Source organism: Gymnodraco acuticeps, unplaced genomic scaffold (assembly GCF_902827175.1).
Source record: "Gymnodraco acuticeps unplaced genomic scaffold, fGymAcu1.1, whole genome shotgun sequence".
Lineage (NCBI taxonomy): Eukaryota > Metazoa > Chordata > Actinopteri > Perciformes > Bathydraconidae > Gymnodraco > Gymnodraco acuticeps.
In genome coordinates, this window is record NW_022989947.1 from 719,905 (window position 1) to 737,430 (window position 17,526).

At 42.3% G+C, this 17,526-nt stretch overlaps 1 protein-coding gene across 1 annotated transcript; it reads left to right on the plus strand.

The window, feature by feature from the left end:
• Positions 1 to 342: 342 nt before the first annotated feature.
• mrpl24 (mitochondrial ribosomal protein L24) lies at positions 343 to 8,905 on the plus strand. Its single transcript, XM_034210269.1, has 6 exons — positions 343 to 428; positions 672 to 858; positions 1,044 to 1,139; positions 1,448 to 1,551; positions 8,018 to 8,148; positions 8,526 to 8,905. The coding sequence occupies exons 2-6, from the start codon at positions 676 to 678 to the stop codon at positions 8,660 to 8,662; spliced, it is 651 nt and encodes a 216-aa protein (XP_034066160.1). The 5' UTR covers positions 343 to 428; positions 672 to 675; the 3' UTR covers positions 8,663 to 8,905.
• The last annotated feature ends 8,621 nt before the right edge of the window (positions 8,906 to 17,526 follow it).

Below are 17,526 nucleotides of genomic sequence, written 5' to 3' on the forward strand. Positions count from 1 at the left end.
ATTCCATATTCCTCTTTGTTATGTTTCCTATTTATCCCTTGTAATTCAATCAATCAATAAATGTTTATTATATATAAATGTTAATATCACAAATGTTACATTTGAAGATTATAATTATAATTTTGACTTTGAAGTTTGTACAGAATATCAATATGATTAATAAAGAACCTTCTGTTTAATTCTACATGTAATCTGGTATAATTAATTGTATTGTATTCTTATAACGTTTTTATCATTTTTAATGTATATCTGCGAGACCTTGTATGTTTTTTGTAACCTAAAAAGGAATCAAATACATGCAGATACATTATTGGGCCAGTGCGCATGCGTGCGGCCGGGTCTCACCCTCCTCTCCACTAGGGGGCGCTGCCTGCTGAGGATAGTGTTCGAGGCAGAGCTGCTACATGTGACATTGACATCAACAGAGGGTAAGATATTGTGCATGTTATATTACTTAACTCTATTATTGTTATAACCACACTGTGGCAAGAAAGGTAGCAGTCTTGTTCAAGATTTCACTGCGTTTGAAAATACATTAGCATTTGGTTAGCCGTTTTAACACAAGTATAGTGATAGCTTCCCACAAACTAACGTTAGCATAGCTTGTGTTGTCAAGGGAAACTCGGCACTTTTTTCAAATAACTCTTTTGACATATTTTGTCCCATTTTAGCACAATGAGGCTGACCGCTCTCCTGTCGATGGCAGCCAAGGTGGTTGTGCCCAAAGATTACCGATTCGGCACCAACAGACCCTGGACGCCGGCTGCTAAGAGGCTAAATCCTTTAGGGAAGAAGAGGAGGAAGGTGTTCGTGGAGCCGATCGCAGCAGAGGACTGGTCGGTGCTGAAAGGGGACATGGTGAGGAACTCAAGTCACAAGTCTTTATGGGCAAAGTGGGACTCAGTTGCCTGCCTTCTAACTCATTATTCAAGCGTTCTTGGCTAAACTTTGATTGACAAAATAAACTGGTTTAGAGATATCATTCCAGAATATGAGACTAATACAACATGGACTCATGTATCTGCTTTTCTTTTGTTTTCCAGGTGGAGATTCTCGCAGGGAAGGACAAAGGGAAGCAGGGGAGAGTGAATCAAGTCTTCAGACACAGAAACTGGGTTATTCTGCAGGGCCTGAACACAGTAAGGAACTTCTGTAGTGTCTTTCCCAGAGGAAGCTGTGTACTGCATCACAGTATAGTTTGTTGAGCTGCTGTTAAGAGGATAATAAAGTTAGATTCTTGATTGGTGATGCTTCCGTATGTTTTTTTACCATTTCTTTACCAAATACTTACGTTTTCAATTGAATTACTACTGTAGAAGTGTCACACACCACCAGATGGAGACAGATGTCTTGTTAAAGATCAAACAAGCTGACAAAGTGCAAAATAATGAAACATTTGTATCCATCTGTTGGAATACAACATTCCGAAAACTTTTTCTGTTTTTAGCATTTCAGGTACGTCGGGAAAACTGAGGAATCCCGTGGGTCCTACGTTGCCAGTGAGGCTCCCCTCCTGCTCGCAGATATTGCGCTTGTTGACCCCTCAGACAGGTACAGTAAACCTAGCTACTAAGGAAATAAATGTTGGCTATGCATATGCACACACACACACACACACACACACACACACACACACACACACACACACACACACACACACACACACACACACACACACAATGGCGTTGCGCAATATTTCGGGGCTCCCCCGCAGGTCGGACCATGGGGCCCCGCCCCCTCCCCTAAATCAATAATAGAGTGACATGGGATAGACATCGCGGCCACTTTTTTAAATGTTTATTTTTTCAGGCAACTTTTGTAAACAGTAGGCCTATAGGTCAGTAGGAACTTTCTGTATAAAGATAGGCTACATCTGATTTAAACAGTATAGGGTCAGTAGGAACTTTCTGTATAATATACATCTGATTTAAACATCATTGACAAATACAAACAAGTGGCTGTGTATTTTTTGTAACATGAAGGTATTGTAGAACGTTATAGCCTATCATCATTGGAGTTCACACAACGGAACGGTTCACATATATATAACATTCTGTATAAAAGAAAAGTAGCCTACAAAAAACAAACAAATAAAACACATCCTATAGGCTACATAGAGGATGCAATCAGGAGCTGCTTTGTAGGCCTATTATTTTATACGAGCACGTCTCCTGGCATTCTTCTGCGCAAAGTCCTGTATAACAGTCTTTAAATCTATACTGCGCGCGTCGGCTCTCAATACTAAGGACTGCTAACCCAGACAGTCTCTCTTGCGACATTGTGCTCCTCAAATATGTCTTTATTAATTTAAGTTTTGAGAAAGATCTCTCAGCACTGGCAACAGTCACGGGTATAGTTCAAAACAATTTCAGTGCTGTGGCAACATCGGGGATACTTGGCAAAATGGACTGATTTTCAATGAGCAGGGTTTGTGCAAGGTCTTTGATTGTTCCACGCTCAATTTTCTTTATAGTAGGCCTAAGAGCATTACGGAGGGACAGGATCTGGAAAGGAAACTCGGCTGACAGGTCGTCTTTATACTGGCCTGATAAAGCACTTGCGGACTCAGACTGATCCTTGTCTGTTGCGTGCAAAAGTTCGCGGGGAAGCAGAAAAGAAAATCGCTGTGCAACTTCGCTCATTCCAACAAATCGATTTTTGAGTTCGGCAACGACAATATCGATATTTGCGTAAAATACTGCCACTCTAAAATGCTCCCCTGGGACTTGGGACACAATGTTGACTGTTTCAAGGACCTTGCCCTGTATTACAGTCATTACAACAAACTCAAAGCTCTCCATGGCCTTTTTCAAGCCAGTCGCCTCGGCACGTTCCTCGCTTTTTCTGGAGAGCAAGTCTATCTTAGTTAGCGCTTGCATAATGTCAGCATAACGGAACCGCAATGATTGGACGGCGTCTTGTCTTGATGCCCATCGTGTCGGGCATAGTCTCTTCAGTGTAGGCTGGTCAGCCTTGGGCACTGAGAGGTGTGTTTCCAAAAGCTCCTATCGTTTGATGCTTCCACTAAAGAATACATATAGCCTTTCAACAGTGTCGTAGAAGTCTTTTATCGCAGGTATATTTTGGCATGCGTCATTGAGTACAAGGTTTAAATTGTGTGCAGCACAATGAATGTACACTGCGTTGGGCTCTTTATCCCTTATGCGTTTTTGTACACCGGAGTAGACGCCACTCATATTGCTAGCCCCGTCATATTGCTAGCCCCGTCATATCCTTGTCCGCGGCACTTCCCAAGTAGTATCCCCTTTCTCTCCATCGATTCGAGAATTTCTCTCTCTAGACCTGCAGCAGTTTGGTCTGTGACTGCATGGAAGCCCAACAAACTTTAGTTTATTTTCACCTCTGTAGGGTTTCCATTTTCATCATTTGCTATAGTAACATATCTGAACACTTGACTCAGTTGGTCTACTTTTGAAATGTCCTGGGTAGTATCCATTATAATCGAATAGAATTCTGCATTCTGTATGTCTGTAATGATTGTGTCCTGCACTTTTTTCGATAGCAATGAAATTATTTCGTTTTGAGTTTGAGGACTTATAGTGCACCTTCTTTTTGCTTTCAATAAGCCTTTGCAGAACTGGATCATAACGCGCCATACGGTGGTATGGCGCGTATATGGTAGATAAGAAATTACCATTATCTATATCACCTATTTTCTCTCTGTGACCCCGGAAAGCAGAGTTGCGAGAGGCCAGTGTTAGTGTAACATCAGTTATTCTGGTTAGGACCTCGGTCCAAAACCCCACCTCTCTCTTAAACTCAGATGATATTTGCGCGTCAATGGTCAGATTATTTTTCCACGTATCATACACGACACATGCTGCCAAATGAGAGCGAGAGAATTCGTGTTCCTTAATCTTTTTAGAGAGACCCTGCCAATCATTTATTCCTATTCTCCACGCTTGGTGGAGGTGATGGGCAGACGGTCTGTCACCGAACAGCCAGCACTGCTCACAGTACACCCGGTCCATAGATGGCGAGTAACATAGCCACTTGCGCGGAATTCTACATCCAATGTTCGGTGTTTTGTTATAGAACTCTTTTGAAAAGCACCTTCCCTTCCCATCCCTTTTGAATGGCCCTTCATGCTTGCATGGCCCGTTATTCAGAATGTACCGTTTAACATCATCGTCTTCTAAATCTACAGGGAATTTCCCCCTATCAGTAGGGTATTCAGTCACAGAGTTGTCGCTGGCCAACGTGTTCCTGGGGTGGGTGGGAGCTGCTGTCACTGTCGGGGCACGGCTAGCTGGGTGGGCAACCTTGGCTATGTCTGAACTGGCCTCGGAGGGGCACAGCTGACTTCTTGCTGACCTGCAAAAAGGAACGGATTAGATTCCAATTCCAATGTAACCTGTAGCATACTCTTACTGGTTATGGCGAATAAAACGTTCTATTATTCTAATGTCTAACCTGTCTCGAAGCGCGAGGCACGACTAGCTGGCTCGGCTGTAACGGGGCTGCTGTCTGCCTGGACTCTGAGCTGACCGCCGGGGGGGGGGGGGGTTTGCTAGCGGTCTATCTGCAGTAACGTTAGAGTCTACGTCTACCTTTGCTGCCTGCCGGAACAATGACGTTATTTTAGGTAGTTTTGCCCTCTCCTGTTCGGCTTTCGCTCTCATTTTGCTTTTCTGAGCACCGTTGGGTAGTGGCGCTTCATTTTTCATGTTTACCGGCAACGCAACTAATGAACGTTATTTATATGAGCAATGCTTCCCGCTTTGTTTTGAACGCTGCCCAGCCTGCCAATGAACATTAGTTATCAGCCGGCTAGCCCTATCGCAGGTGAGCAAATAATTATAATGATACACTGTTGTACTACTACAGGCAGCGTACACATGACGTAGCAACATAGCAGGGAGGGGGGGGGGCCCGCCCTCTGCGCCCTGTTCCCGTGTTACGAAATCTAAGAGGATAGCCTACAGTGGGGGCGGGGCCCCCTAAGCTCCGGGGCTCCCCCGCACTGCGGGGGGTGCGGGGGCCTCCGCTACGCCATTGCACACACACACACACACACACCCACACACACACACACACACACACACACACACCCCACACCCACACACACACACACACACACACACACACACACACACACACACACACACACACACACACACACACCCCAGGACATTGACAATAGCCTAACAACAGATAAGAAGTCTTGGCTGTAATCCTTTTTTCTAGATGCTCCTGCGATATTGCTATCTGGAGTCTTAAACAGCTTGTGCTAAACTCAGAGATCTCCTAGTGCTGCAAGAATGAGTCCTACAACTAGGAAATGAGTTCCCTTGTCTTGAAGTCAATTAGTCTTTGAATAGGTTTTTAGAAAGAGGCCTGAAATATGGTTGATTTATTAAACACAATGTGCTTAACAGGTTTTCACATATTGATCTACGACATAAAATATGTCTGTCATTTCCCCACTAAATGTTGCTTAATGAAACAACAGAGAATGTTCGTACACCACCATACAGCCTTTTTGTGTTTATACTCACGCAGGGCTCTTGACTAACTTTTTTCCCCATCCTCCCGGAACCGTCCCGAAATACAATCTAAGCCGTCCCGAAATTAATGTGGACCGTCCCGAATTTAAAACGTTAGTTTTTCTACATTATCATTAGTTAAAATCATTCAAAGTGACCTTTAACATAAATAAAACATCATACAAATCATTAGATGATAATTCATCAACCTTTTTATTTGAGTAAATCATTCAATCACATAAACAAAGGCCAAATATATTTAAACAAACACACAAACGAGAAAATTACTCTAATATTGAATCCAATCAAGTCCAATCCAATTTAAAAACACAATCCAATACTGTCCTGAAGACAGAACCCAGAGTAACCACTAACCAGGATGACAGTCTGTAACACAGTCAGGAGACCTTTACAAACGGCCCCGCCCCCTCGCACACAGACGGGAGAGAGAGATCTCGTCTGGATTGGAAAGCTTGAAAATACATCATAGACGCATGTTGTAGTCTTATTGCATATTAGAAACGGAGTTGGTGAAACTAAAACTGCAAATGCGATATAATGTGTATGTAGCAATAATACATATAACTAGGGATGCACCGAATATTCGGCCACCGAAAATTATCGGCCGAAAATGGTTAAAAAGGCCCTTTCGGCTTTCGGCCGAAAGGGTTTTAGCACCGAAAAAATCTCACCGAATGTCAGAACAGGCTTACGTTGGTAACCTAACGTGTTGTTGTGATGACGTAATAAAGACGCGGCGACCATGCTCGCGGCTGGCTCACAGGGGGGGGGGGAACATTGACCTTTGTCATCGAGATTGCCCTGAGCCTTTAACAAATCATATTAAATAATCTGATGACAGACTGTAAACAGAATAGCTGAAATTTTAACAAACTAAATAACTCAGTTTCCTCTAATCATTAACCCATGTTTGTATCATGGAGTTAACTCCGTGTGTTGCTGCTAGCATACATAACACCTGACGTGGAAACGTTACTCGTGGATGGGGCTACAGAGCTGCTAGAAAGACGGTCGAACCCGGTACATTCCTCCGTCTGCATGCGGTGCACTTTTGCTAAATGTTTAGACAAATTGCTCGTGCTTACATGCTAAACTCTTATTGCACTTATGGTAACAAGTATTCTCCACATCGAGACGGGTAAAGTTTAACCACACCTCGGAGCGCGTTCTCTCCGCCATCTCCGCAGTGTGCTCCGCTGCATGTAGCAGCTGCGTGTGTGTAAACTGCCCCGCCCCCTCGCACACAGACGGGGGAGAGAGAGCTCGTCTGATCGAAAATACATCATAGACGCATTTGTTGTCTTTGCATATTAGAAACGAGTTGGCGACACTAAGACTGCGATATAATGTTTTTTAGCAATAATACATGACATATATAAATGTACTGTATGCATTCAAAAGTGCTGAATAAATGTTTTATGGACCCATAATAGTGATTATTATTTAAGTTAAGTTTTGCCATAATCATGTCTATTTCCATAATCAGGTAGCTGAACAACATTGGTAAAAAATGTATACATTATATATATATATTTCTATAATAATTTTCGGCCTTTCGGCATTCGGTTTTCGGCCAACTGTTTCCTATTTTCGGTATCGGTTTCGGCCAAGAATTTCCCATTCGGTGCACCCCTACATATAACATATATTTTTTGTATGTCTCCAGTACCGATAAAAAGTCCGATAACGTCGGAGCTTAACGTTACCACTGTCTTTAATAATTCCGGCCCGTTTAATACCGGGGCTCGGTACCCATCCCTACATGGGGAGAGGCGCATCATATTGCTAAGGACTAAATACGATGGAGGGTTCTCTTCTCAGCCTTATTACTCATAGGGGATGAAGAGGAGTAAGTGAATAAAGAGGCCGGCGCTCCAGGGTCTGGTTCTGCTGTGCGTTTTTGTGATGTAACGGTAAAACATTTCAGAATTCCTCCGCGGGATGCCATTGTACATCACTCAACCCGCGAAATACACACACTCAGTACATAGCTAGACCCTTGAATTTGCGGGCCAGGAATTCGCGGGCACAGCCAGCTGGGCGGCTGGCTGACAGCCAGCGGCACAGCTGTAGCTACATGTATGTGTATTTCGCGGGTTTCTAAATGTTTTGTGCGTGTGTGTTTATGTTGACAAGGAGGTTTAATATGCTACACAAAACGTGCAGTCGGTTTCATTTTCATCGCCATTTGTAGTAGAGTTAGCAGGTTATTTTTATTTTAACTCTCGTCCCAAATTCGTCCCAAAATTATTTTTTATCCTCCCCGACACTATTTTTTTCGACGTCCTTAAGCTCGAGCCCTGTACTCACGGTCTTACAATCTATTCTAACTACAACTTTCAACCTTTAACTTTAGCAATTCATCTAGTCTTTTGTGGAAGACATGTTATTATTTTAAATCCTAACCTTTTTTTAGATGATTTACTGTGGATAAATGTAAATCAATTTGTGTCTTCATAAATCATGACGTGATGGTATTGATCTTGCAGGAAGCCCACAGAGGTGGAGTGGAAGTTCACAGAGGAGGGTGATAGAGTGCGAGTGTCTCTCAGGACGGGGCGAATCATCCCCAAACCGGTCGTAGAGCGACGAGATGGCATCGTGCCAGAGCAGTGGAAAGGTGAGTCTGTCTGTGTTTTTATTATTAGAGAATAATTATTTTCACTAACCAGTTTATTCGATGTCTAGCTAAGAGTCATCCCATAAAACTGTCTGCCAGTCAGTTTTCCACCATATGCAGACTTTAATTCTAAAAATAGGTGTGTGAGAGATGGAGTTTGATTGTTTTATAGTGGAAGAAACACATTTTCTTCTAAACTAGAACACACCTGGAAATTGTTAACCTTTACCAATACATAATTGTTTTCCATCAATTCTGGGAAATTATTGGAACTGACTAGTTGAGTGAACAGGTGTCACATTTCTGCTTTTTTTCCTTGTGTTATTTTACAATCTATATATATCTTTGAATGAGACTGTGTCTTTCTGTTATTACAGACGGTCCAAAAGACACCAGTCCAGATGACACTCTAGAAAAAACCTACGTACCGTCTCTCAAAACCCTGGAGGAGGAAGTCATGGAGAAAATGGGCATTGTGGAGACCAGAAGGCACAAAGGGTCCTACTGGTACTGACCAGACACATCAGAGACACTCAGGCCCAATCGTGCTATCCAGTTTTCACAGGGACTCTGAACACCATGTTTTTGTGGAAGTCATGCAGAATGAAAGAGAGGATGAGGAAAAACGGACGTTCTTCTCAAATGTTCTATGATTTCAGTTGCAGTCCTTCTCTATCCACAGCAGTGTCAGAGTTTGAATTATGTTTCTTTTCTTTGTAACCGTGAATAAATGTCAAATGTAAACTAATACAATTAATAGAGTAACTTGATATTCTCTTTGTTATACAAACTATTTGTTAAATTATGATCCCTTACAGTTGTTACTTCTCAGAAAAGGAGAAGAATGTATAATAGCTGCTGCATATCCACGATGCTAACGTTAAAAGAAAATCATATCATTCATACCATTTGAAATGAACCTTTGTTTTTTTGAAAATTCAAGCAAATTACATGTTTTGGTTCAGGGATTATTTTAAAGTATGAAGTTGATTATTTGTTTTATGTATCCTCTTCCATTTTAATTCAAACCGTTAACGCTAACCCATCGGGCTAGATTCCCAATCCTGATTTATTTTGTCTAATTGAAAGATTCTTAAGCGACAGAAAATATAAAACCACAATGTTTCCATAACTTAACACGTCAAGGTTTGGCTTTGATATATCAGCATTGACAACATAGTCATTTTGGGAGAGATAATCACTTTTTCCACGCTAGGCAAACAGTGGAATTACACATCTGTAATGAGATAAGAAACAGTAGCTTCTGTCCCAGGGGGAAATGGATCCCTTGACATTTAGTGTCGTAAAATACTCCATAAACGCTGAAAAGTCTGCATGGTTTGAAAGATAACATTATTCTTAGTATTAGCAGGGTTTATTACATTACATTGCATTTAGCTGACGCTTTTATCCAAAGCGACTTACAATAAGTACATTCGACCAGGAAGATACAACCTTGAAGAAAACAGAATCATATAAGTACATCAGGTTTCATAGAGCCAAACATTTCAAGTGCTACTCAACTGGCTTTAGATAAGCCAGTCCTTTATTAGTATATAAGTGCTTTGTTAGCAATTCTTTGTCAGTAATTCTATCGCTCGAAGTGGAGTCGAAAGAGATGAGTTTTCAGTCTGAAGATGACGGAAGATGTGCAGGCTATCTGCTGTCCTGATTTCAATGGGGAGCTCATTCCTCCATTTTGGAGCCAGGATAGCAAACCCACGTGTTTTTGCTGATGGGAACTTGGGTCCCCCTCGCAGCGGGGGTGCAGCTAGTCGTTTGGCTGATGCAGATCGAAGTGCACGTGCTGGGGTGTACAGATTAACCATGTCCTGGATGTAGGAAGGGCCAGATCCATTCGCAGCATGGTACGCAAGTACCAGTGTCTTGAAGTGGATTCTAGCAGTTACCGGAAGCCAGTGAAGGGAGCAGAGGAGCGGAGTGGTGTGGGAAAATGTTGGAAGGTTGAAGACCAGACGAGCCGCTGCATTCTGGATGAGCTGCAGAGGTCGGATGGCACATGCAGGTAGACCAGCCAGGAGGGAGTTGCAGTAGTCTAGGCGTGAGAGGACGAGAGCCTGGGCCAAAACCTGCGTTGCTTTCTGGGTCAGCTGGGGACGTATCCTCCTGATGTTGTAAAGTGTGTATCTGCAGCAGTGGGTTGTAGCAGCGATGTTTGCAGTGAAGGACAGTTTGTTATCTAGGATCACACCCAAATTCCTTGCAGTTTGAGTCGGGGAAACAACAGAGGTGCCGATGTTGATTGTTAGGTCAAAAGTGGGGCAATCTTTTCCGGGAAGGAAAAGCAGTTCAGTCTTGTCAAGGTTGAGCTTGAGGTGATGAGCAGACATCCACTGAGAGATGTCCGCTAGACAAGCAGAGATGCGTGCGACGACTTGGGTCTCTGAGCGGGGAAAGGACAGAATTAATTGGGTGTCGTCAGCGTAGCAGTGGTATGAAAAACCTTGCGGGCTAATGACTGATCCGAGCGAGTTTGTGTACAAGGAGAAGAGGAGGGGACCAAGAACAGAGCCCTGAGGGACCCCTGTAGTTAATTGACAAGGGTCGGACTCGGACCCTCTCCAAGTTACCCTGTAGGTACGGTCTTTGAGGTATGAGGTGAGGAGGGAAAGTGCAGAGCCTGAAACTCCAAGTTTTTGGAGAGTGCGAAGGAGGATCTGATGGTTCACCGTGTCGAATGCAGCAGACAGGTCGAGAAGGATGATGACAGAGGAGAGGGAGGCTGCTTTAGCCGTGTGCAGTTCCTCCGTGACAGCAAGGAGAGCAGTTTCTGTGGAGTGACCTGCCTTGAAACCAGACTGGTGCGGATCCAGAAGGTTATTCTGGTGGAGATAACAGGAGAGTTGTTTAAAGACAGCACGTTCAAGTGTTTTAGACAGGAATGGGAGGACAGAGACAGGCCTGTAGTTTATAACATCGGACGGGTTGAGAGTGGGTTTCTTTAGGAGAGGGTTTACTCTTGCCTCCTTGAGACTGTTTGGAAAGTGACCAGAAGTTAGAGAAGTGTTGATGAAATGGGTGAGAAACGGTAGAATATCAGGAGCGATAGTCTGAAGGAGGTTTGAGGGGATAGGGTCCAGAGGACAGGTGGTAGGACGGGCAGAAGTAATGAGGGTAAGAACCTCACTTGGAGAGAGAGGGGAGAAGGAGGTTAGTGTGTGGGTGAAGGGAGGGTCTGGTGACCCAGCGGTGAGTAAAGGTGAGTCAGAAAAAGAAGAGCGAATATCATCAACCTTTTTTTCAAAGTGGTTAACAAAGTCGCTTGACAGAAGGGAGGAGGGGGAAGGGGCTTTGGGAGGGTCCAAGAGGGTGGAAAAGATGGAAAATTGTTTTTTGGGATTGGAATAGGAAGATTGGATCTTATCTTGAAAGAAAGTGCTTTTTGCCTGAGAGATCGAAGCAGAGAAAGAGGAGAGGAGAGCCTGATAGGTTAGGAGGTCGTCACGGTGTTTGGATTTCTACCGTTTCTGCTCTGCTGCCCGAAGGATGGTTCTATTAGCACGCAGTGTGTCATTTAGCCAGGGAGCAGGTTTATAATGGTAATGGGTGCAGCCTGTCCAGATCATTCATGAGGCTTAAAAAAAAAGGCATATTATTTTACAGAAGCCCAGACATGCTGCTCTCCAAGAACTTAAAGCCTTGAGACGAATGAGTCTCTCTTTCCAACGGGTCTGGGCAACAGTGGGCAGAAGGAACCGTTTTTTTTCACTCACCTCGTTTCACTTTTATACAACGGCATCAGGTTCAAATATGACCTTGTATACGGAAGCACTAAACGTGCATTTATGATTATTTAACATAAATTAAGAAAACTGTCAAAGTTTCAAATAAAATCATTATATATTCCATTAGATTAAAATGTTTCCTTGAATTACAGGTAAACGTTGTTATTACCTTCAATTTACATTCCCACCTTTTTGATCAGCTAGATAACAAATGTTTAATTTCTTATACTTACATTTATATCTTGCATAGTTTGTTGCATAATTAATAAATGAAAAAATCTAAAGTAATCAATTATCTGTTAAATATATGTGTTTTTAAAATATGTTAAGCATATCTTAGCAGATAGTGACAAAAAACTGATAAGAATCACTTATCACTTTTTTTAACGAAGAAAACCCATATATACTGTATACACCTTAAGTTAAATGAATAAAGAACATTTCCAAATATCGGAAAAAAGTTTTACAGGATTTTTCTTTATGACCTCGATATTTTTAAAAGCCTGGATATACCCATTATTAATTTGTGTTTAAATAGCCTTAAAATAGCCCTTTGTAGCTGCCAATATCACGTTTTATCTGCATCTATCAGAGGGAAGCCTGGTCTCTGGTCAATTCTCTTTTTTTCTAACTCTCTTCAGCTGCACATTTCTATATTACATATGAGGGAGGTGGCAAAATCAGTTTTCCCCTGCTGGTTAACCACAAGTACTGATTCACTGAAGGTCCAGGGCCTGCCAGATCCTCAGCTGTAGAAGCAACTAACTTTGTTGCCAGGCACTGACACAAAAAATGATGTGTCAAAGTATCCCAGTGGCTCTCGATACCCTCATTTCTGGTCAGTCGGTAACATCATGCAGAAAGCATGGCAAGGCGTTGGTTTGGCTGGAGACTGGATGAGTGCGGCAGTTTTTCCCAGACTCGTCTCTCCTGAACCTGTTTGCCTATGCCTCTTCGACTCCAAGAGGGAATAAAAGCAGCCAGTCAGCGGAAACTGGGTTTTGAGGTTTTCGCTTTTATGGGAGGAAAAACGATTCAAAGGCTAGTCATCTTTCCTGTCATTGCATTAGTGTTTCGTGGATTTCAGTCTGGGATTACATCAAGCTGAAGTGTAAAGTCGGTTAAGTGGAACATTGTATCGCCTCATTTGTCTTTATAATTTCCATTTGCACAGACAAAAAGCAGATGTATTACCATCTTAACTCGTGAAGGGTATAACTAGTTTTGAGAAAGCCTGTCTTGTCATTTCTGCTTTGTGGTGAGTTGAGAGCAATTCTGGAGCCAGTTGAATGAAACCGCACAACATGACTCATGACGCAGAATTAAGAATACATAAAAATAAACTGCAGGCAATGCTCTAGATTTTCAGCTGAGTCACATTTGCTCCCTCAGCCACGTAATCTAATGAATCCCACCTGGTGGTGTAGGTGGCACGTGTCAGAGTCTCTAACATAATGCTTATGGAGGTCTTTAAGAGCTTTCTTTAATCAAATTACAGTATATCTTAATTTTTTTCACAGAAGTGCTTCTAGTTACTTGTCTCTGTCTTTATATCATTAGTGGTTGCAAGTTTGCTGTGCAGGTTTTGCACATAAAACAATGATTTTAGATAATCACCCTGCCTAAAACAAGGTATAATGATCTCCTTGCAGTAGGATTTGTGATCGCTCGAGCATCTCCTGAACATCTGAAAACACTTTAAAACAAAATTTGAGTGTTGCTTTTGACTCACTTGATGATCTAAGCTCAGCTACAATATAATGATGGTGTCTAATTATAGGCTGCTTATTTGAAGGCTGCTGGAAAATGTAACGTTGACTTCTACGCAGGTCTGAGGCTCGCATGTGTAACTGTTTGGTCTAATTCAGACGCTCTCACTGGATTCTTGTAAATGACCTCAATATGATACGACTCTGAGCTGAAAAGGAAGGTAGAACACAGCCCATACTTTTCTGTCAGACTTTAATTCCCTTATCCAGACTTGATTTATATATATATATATAATATATATATTTATGTTGAGTTGAATATATTCACCAAGGGCCTGTAGTTCACAAAATAAGCTATAATACTGTATTTTTAGCATATAGTAGGGATTTTATCTTGTAGTTGTTCAAGGTGGAATTACATTTTACTACACTGCAAGGAATTTTGTACCGGTGCTTTGTTTTTACAAAGTATCAAATCAAATCAAATCAAATCAAGTTTTATTTATATAGCACATTTATAAACGATTTTTGGTCGAGCCAAAGTGCTGTACATATAATAAAATTAGCCTACAATAGAGACACTTTACAGCAAATACAACAGCACAGATTATTCAGAATATCAGTATGAGAAAAAACGACACCCTCTATCCTTAGACCCCTACATCGTACAAGGAAAAACTTCGGGAGAAAAACCCACAGTTTGAGGGGAAACAATGGGAGAAACCTCAGGGAGAGCAACAGAGGAGGGATCTCTCTCCCAGGACGGACAGACGTGCAATAGATGCCGTGTGTAAATCGAAGAGATAATACATTTTACAGCATATAGACCGAATGTTAGGAAATGCATGTGTCTGTAATAAGAAGATGAATCCACGAGGATGTCAGCTACAATCCTGAGGAAGCCATCAGGGAAGCAGCATGGCGAGACCCAAGGCAGGACCGCAGAGACAGGTTCAGCCACGACCCGAACGTCCACGACTTAATCCAGAACTCGGGATAGAGGATCCAGGACACAGGACTACAGCAAGAGGATCAGCCTCGACTCCGGATCCCGGCGTAGATATAGATACAAAACAAGAAAAAAGATTTGGCTGGGTTAATCGAAGCAAGAGAATACACCGACACAGACAGAGAGGGAAAAGGTCATTGGATAAAAGTTATTCTTGATAACCCTCTAGAAAGATCTCATGAACTTCCCCACTCAATCTATCAAGACCCGAGCAGTTCTATTAGAAGTCCAAGGTAAAGGCACAGGCCGGCGCATACCGCTCATGGAATCCCTCACCATATGAACTCTGACCCCTCAAGTGTACAAGTGAAGAGACACCATGTGTCAGCTCCTTTTTAGAATAGTATTATATCTGAGAAACAAGGGTATGAAAAGAACAGCCAGAAACAGAGGAAGAGAGGCACAACGTGACTACGTAAATGCACTCTCCTGTATAAATTAGTTCAAGGGAAAGGGGGGGAAAAACTAAACTAATCAAAAGAAGGAAGTAGAGAGGCCTAAATGCCCTCTCCTAGATTCAGTTAAAGGAAAGAACTGGGGAACAAACAAGTACAGGAGGAAAGGCCCAACGAGTCAACGTCAACACACTCTCCTAGAATAGTTCAAGGTAAACGGGGTAGGAAGAATATAGTAAGAAACAGAGCTGAAAAGGCGTCCAAGAACGCTTTCCCTCTAGTCCAGGGTGAAAATGTAGGATAAGAAACAGAGATAGAGAGCACAACAACCTATCTCTTCGTCAGATGCACTCCCCCGCCTGGATAAGCTACTCTGAGCCCCATCCCCCTCTACCGGACCTTAGATCCGCAGAGGGAGAGGGGAGGGACCAACCCCAAGGGGGGGTTTAGGGTTTTAAAAGAAAACCCAGCAGAGATCTGAAAATGGATGAAGAAGTAATTACAAAACGGTTTATAAAACCAAGAGGTTATTCCTCATATCATGTGTTTTGTGTATAAATCTCAAGAGAATAGTAACTCTACAGCTGTCAAACATAGCCTATGAAGTCAAAAGTACAATATTTCCCACTGAAATGCTGTTGATTAAATGTATAAAGTAACATATAATGGAAATACTTTTCTCAAGGAGCTTAAACATGCCAGGTTAGTTAAACTAAACAAAACTGTGTGTAATAGAAAGCTGCAGTCTGACCTGTCTGACCGTAGAAGCAAATGTTTCTCCATGCAATCTCTCATTCAGTATTTCTTTCTATCTTCATATGTGTAGAAACAAACATTTATTTACTTTCAATTTCCCAAAGCCACTTTCCGGCTTATTGCAATATCGTTTGTCAGCAGAATATTCTCATGTTTATCCAAATCTACAGTCAAGTCAAACGTCAGAAGAGTAGCGGCGGTGAATAAAGCCCCCCCCCGCTGGATTGACTCTTTCTGTCTGAGGAGGGGCCTTCTTCTTCTTCTTCTTCTTCTTCTTCTTCTTCTTCTTCTTCTTCTTCTTCTTCTTCTTCTTCTTCAGTATACCACCCTGCTGTTGACACATGACAGCAGAGAGAGTGACGTCTTACAGTGAGCATACCTGCTGAGTGGACAGTCTGGGTCACTGGGACAGTCATAGCGGGAACATAAAGCACACCTCACATCGCCGTCCAACACAGTCCTGTTGGTACCTGGGTGTCAGATTCCTCAGGTGGGAAGCACCAAGCCACCGGATAACCCTTTCAAAGCGCCCTGTCTGCAGAGACACAGGTACACACCTACCTTCACGTTATGTATATTTTGCATGTCTGTGTTACATACAGTTTAAACAGGTGGCAAGGTCTGGTTGTCATACAATAAGATCCATGGAGCCTGTTTTGGCACACAGATGTGCGTTTTGTCCTGCCTTGCACTGGTCATTTTAAATACTTCTTAACTTTGTGTTTTTGTATTATTTGTTGAAATAGTTTACTTGCAGAACACAGAATGAAAATTCACCCCAAAAAAATGGGGTTGTGGTCTGGTCCAAGGGGCCCACGGCTAATATTTGAGCCCAATTAAAGTTAATACGGCCATGGTAAGAGCCACAAATGCATGTTTTTTGCTCCTCAACAGCATTCATAAAAGCATTACGAGCTTGTTAGATCTCTTAAAAAAGCTTCAAAGATTATTATAGCAGTTTTGTAGGCTATATTTACAAAAATATACTTTCATGCTACTTTGAAGTAAATTTACTGTTGGTAATTAAATATATTGGCGTGACATTTCTCCTTTCTTTTTATGGCTATTTCTGGATGAGCTGCAGTTAATGACAAATAGTGACACTGCATTGAATTTACAGTTCCTAAATCAAAAGCTGGTGTCTAACACGCCTGGCAGATTGAAGAATAGAGGGCACCGACACACTGTGCAGCAGAATTCTGCAGGATGTTACTCTGCTGGGGATAAAGGCACAGTTTTCGAAGGGTATTTAAAAGGCCAATAGTTACTGATGTAGAGGAAGTGTTTCCGTCAGCTCCCTCACCCTCCTCTTACAGTAGGTGACTGTGCTGCAATATCACCTGCAGCAGCATCAGCATCAGCTGTGTATTGCTGCTGCGCTGACAATGAGGCTCAATGCATTTCCCTGTAGGAAAAACAAAGCTCCACATGGGGGTCATCTCTCTTCATTTCCTAGCCTATAACATTGGTTATTTTAGATGTCATCCCTCCCAATCCCCTTTGACAGACAGATCAGTCATTCATAATCAAATCGTTGTTATATATAGCCGGAGAAGAGAAGAGTTCTCAGGGATTGTCAACCAATGGCAATGCCAAAAACATAGGCTACTGCAAACATATTAAATAACCTCCCTGTCATGTAGTAGAGTGCTACCAAAATCACATCACACGTCAATGGTCTCCTGTTGGTTATACTAACCACAGCAACAGTTAGGAAAAACTTCCTTTTGCTAAATGTTGTCAAATATCCATAACTTCACTAT

Coding starts and splice junctions, on each gene's coding strand:
- mrpl24 (XM_034210269.1), top strand. CDS start 676: ATGAGGCTGACCGCTCTCCTGTCGATGGCAGCCAAGGTGGTTGTGCCC. Junction 1,140..1,447: donor TTCTGCAGGGCCTGAACACA/GTAAGGAACTTC, acceptor TTCTGTTTTTAG/CATTTCAGGTACGTCGGGAA. Junction 1,552..8,017: donor CTTGTTGACCCCTCAGACAG/GTACAGTAAACC, acceptor TTGATCTTGCAG/GAAGCCCACAGAGGTGGAGT.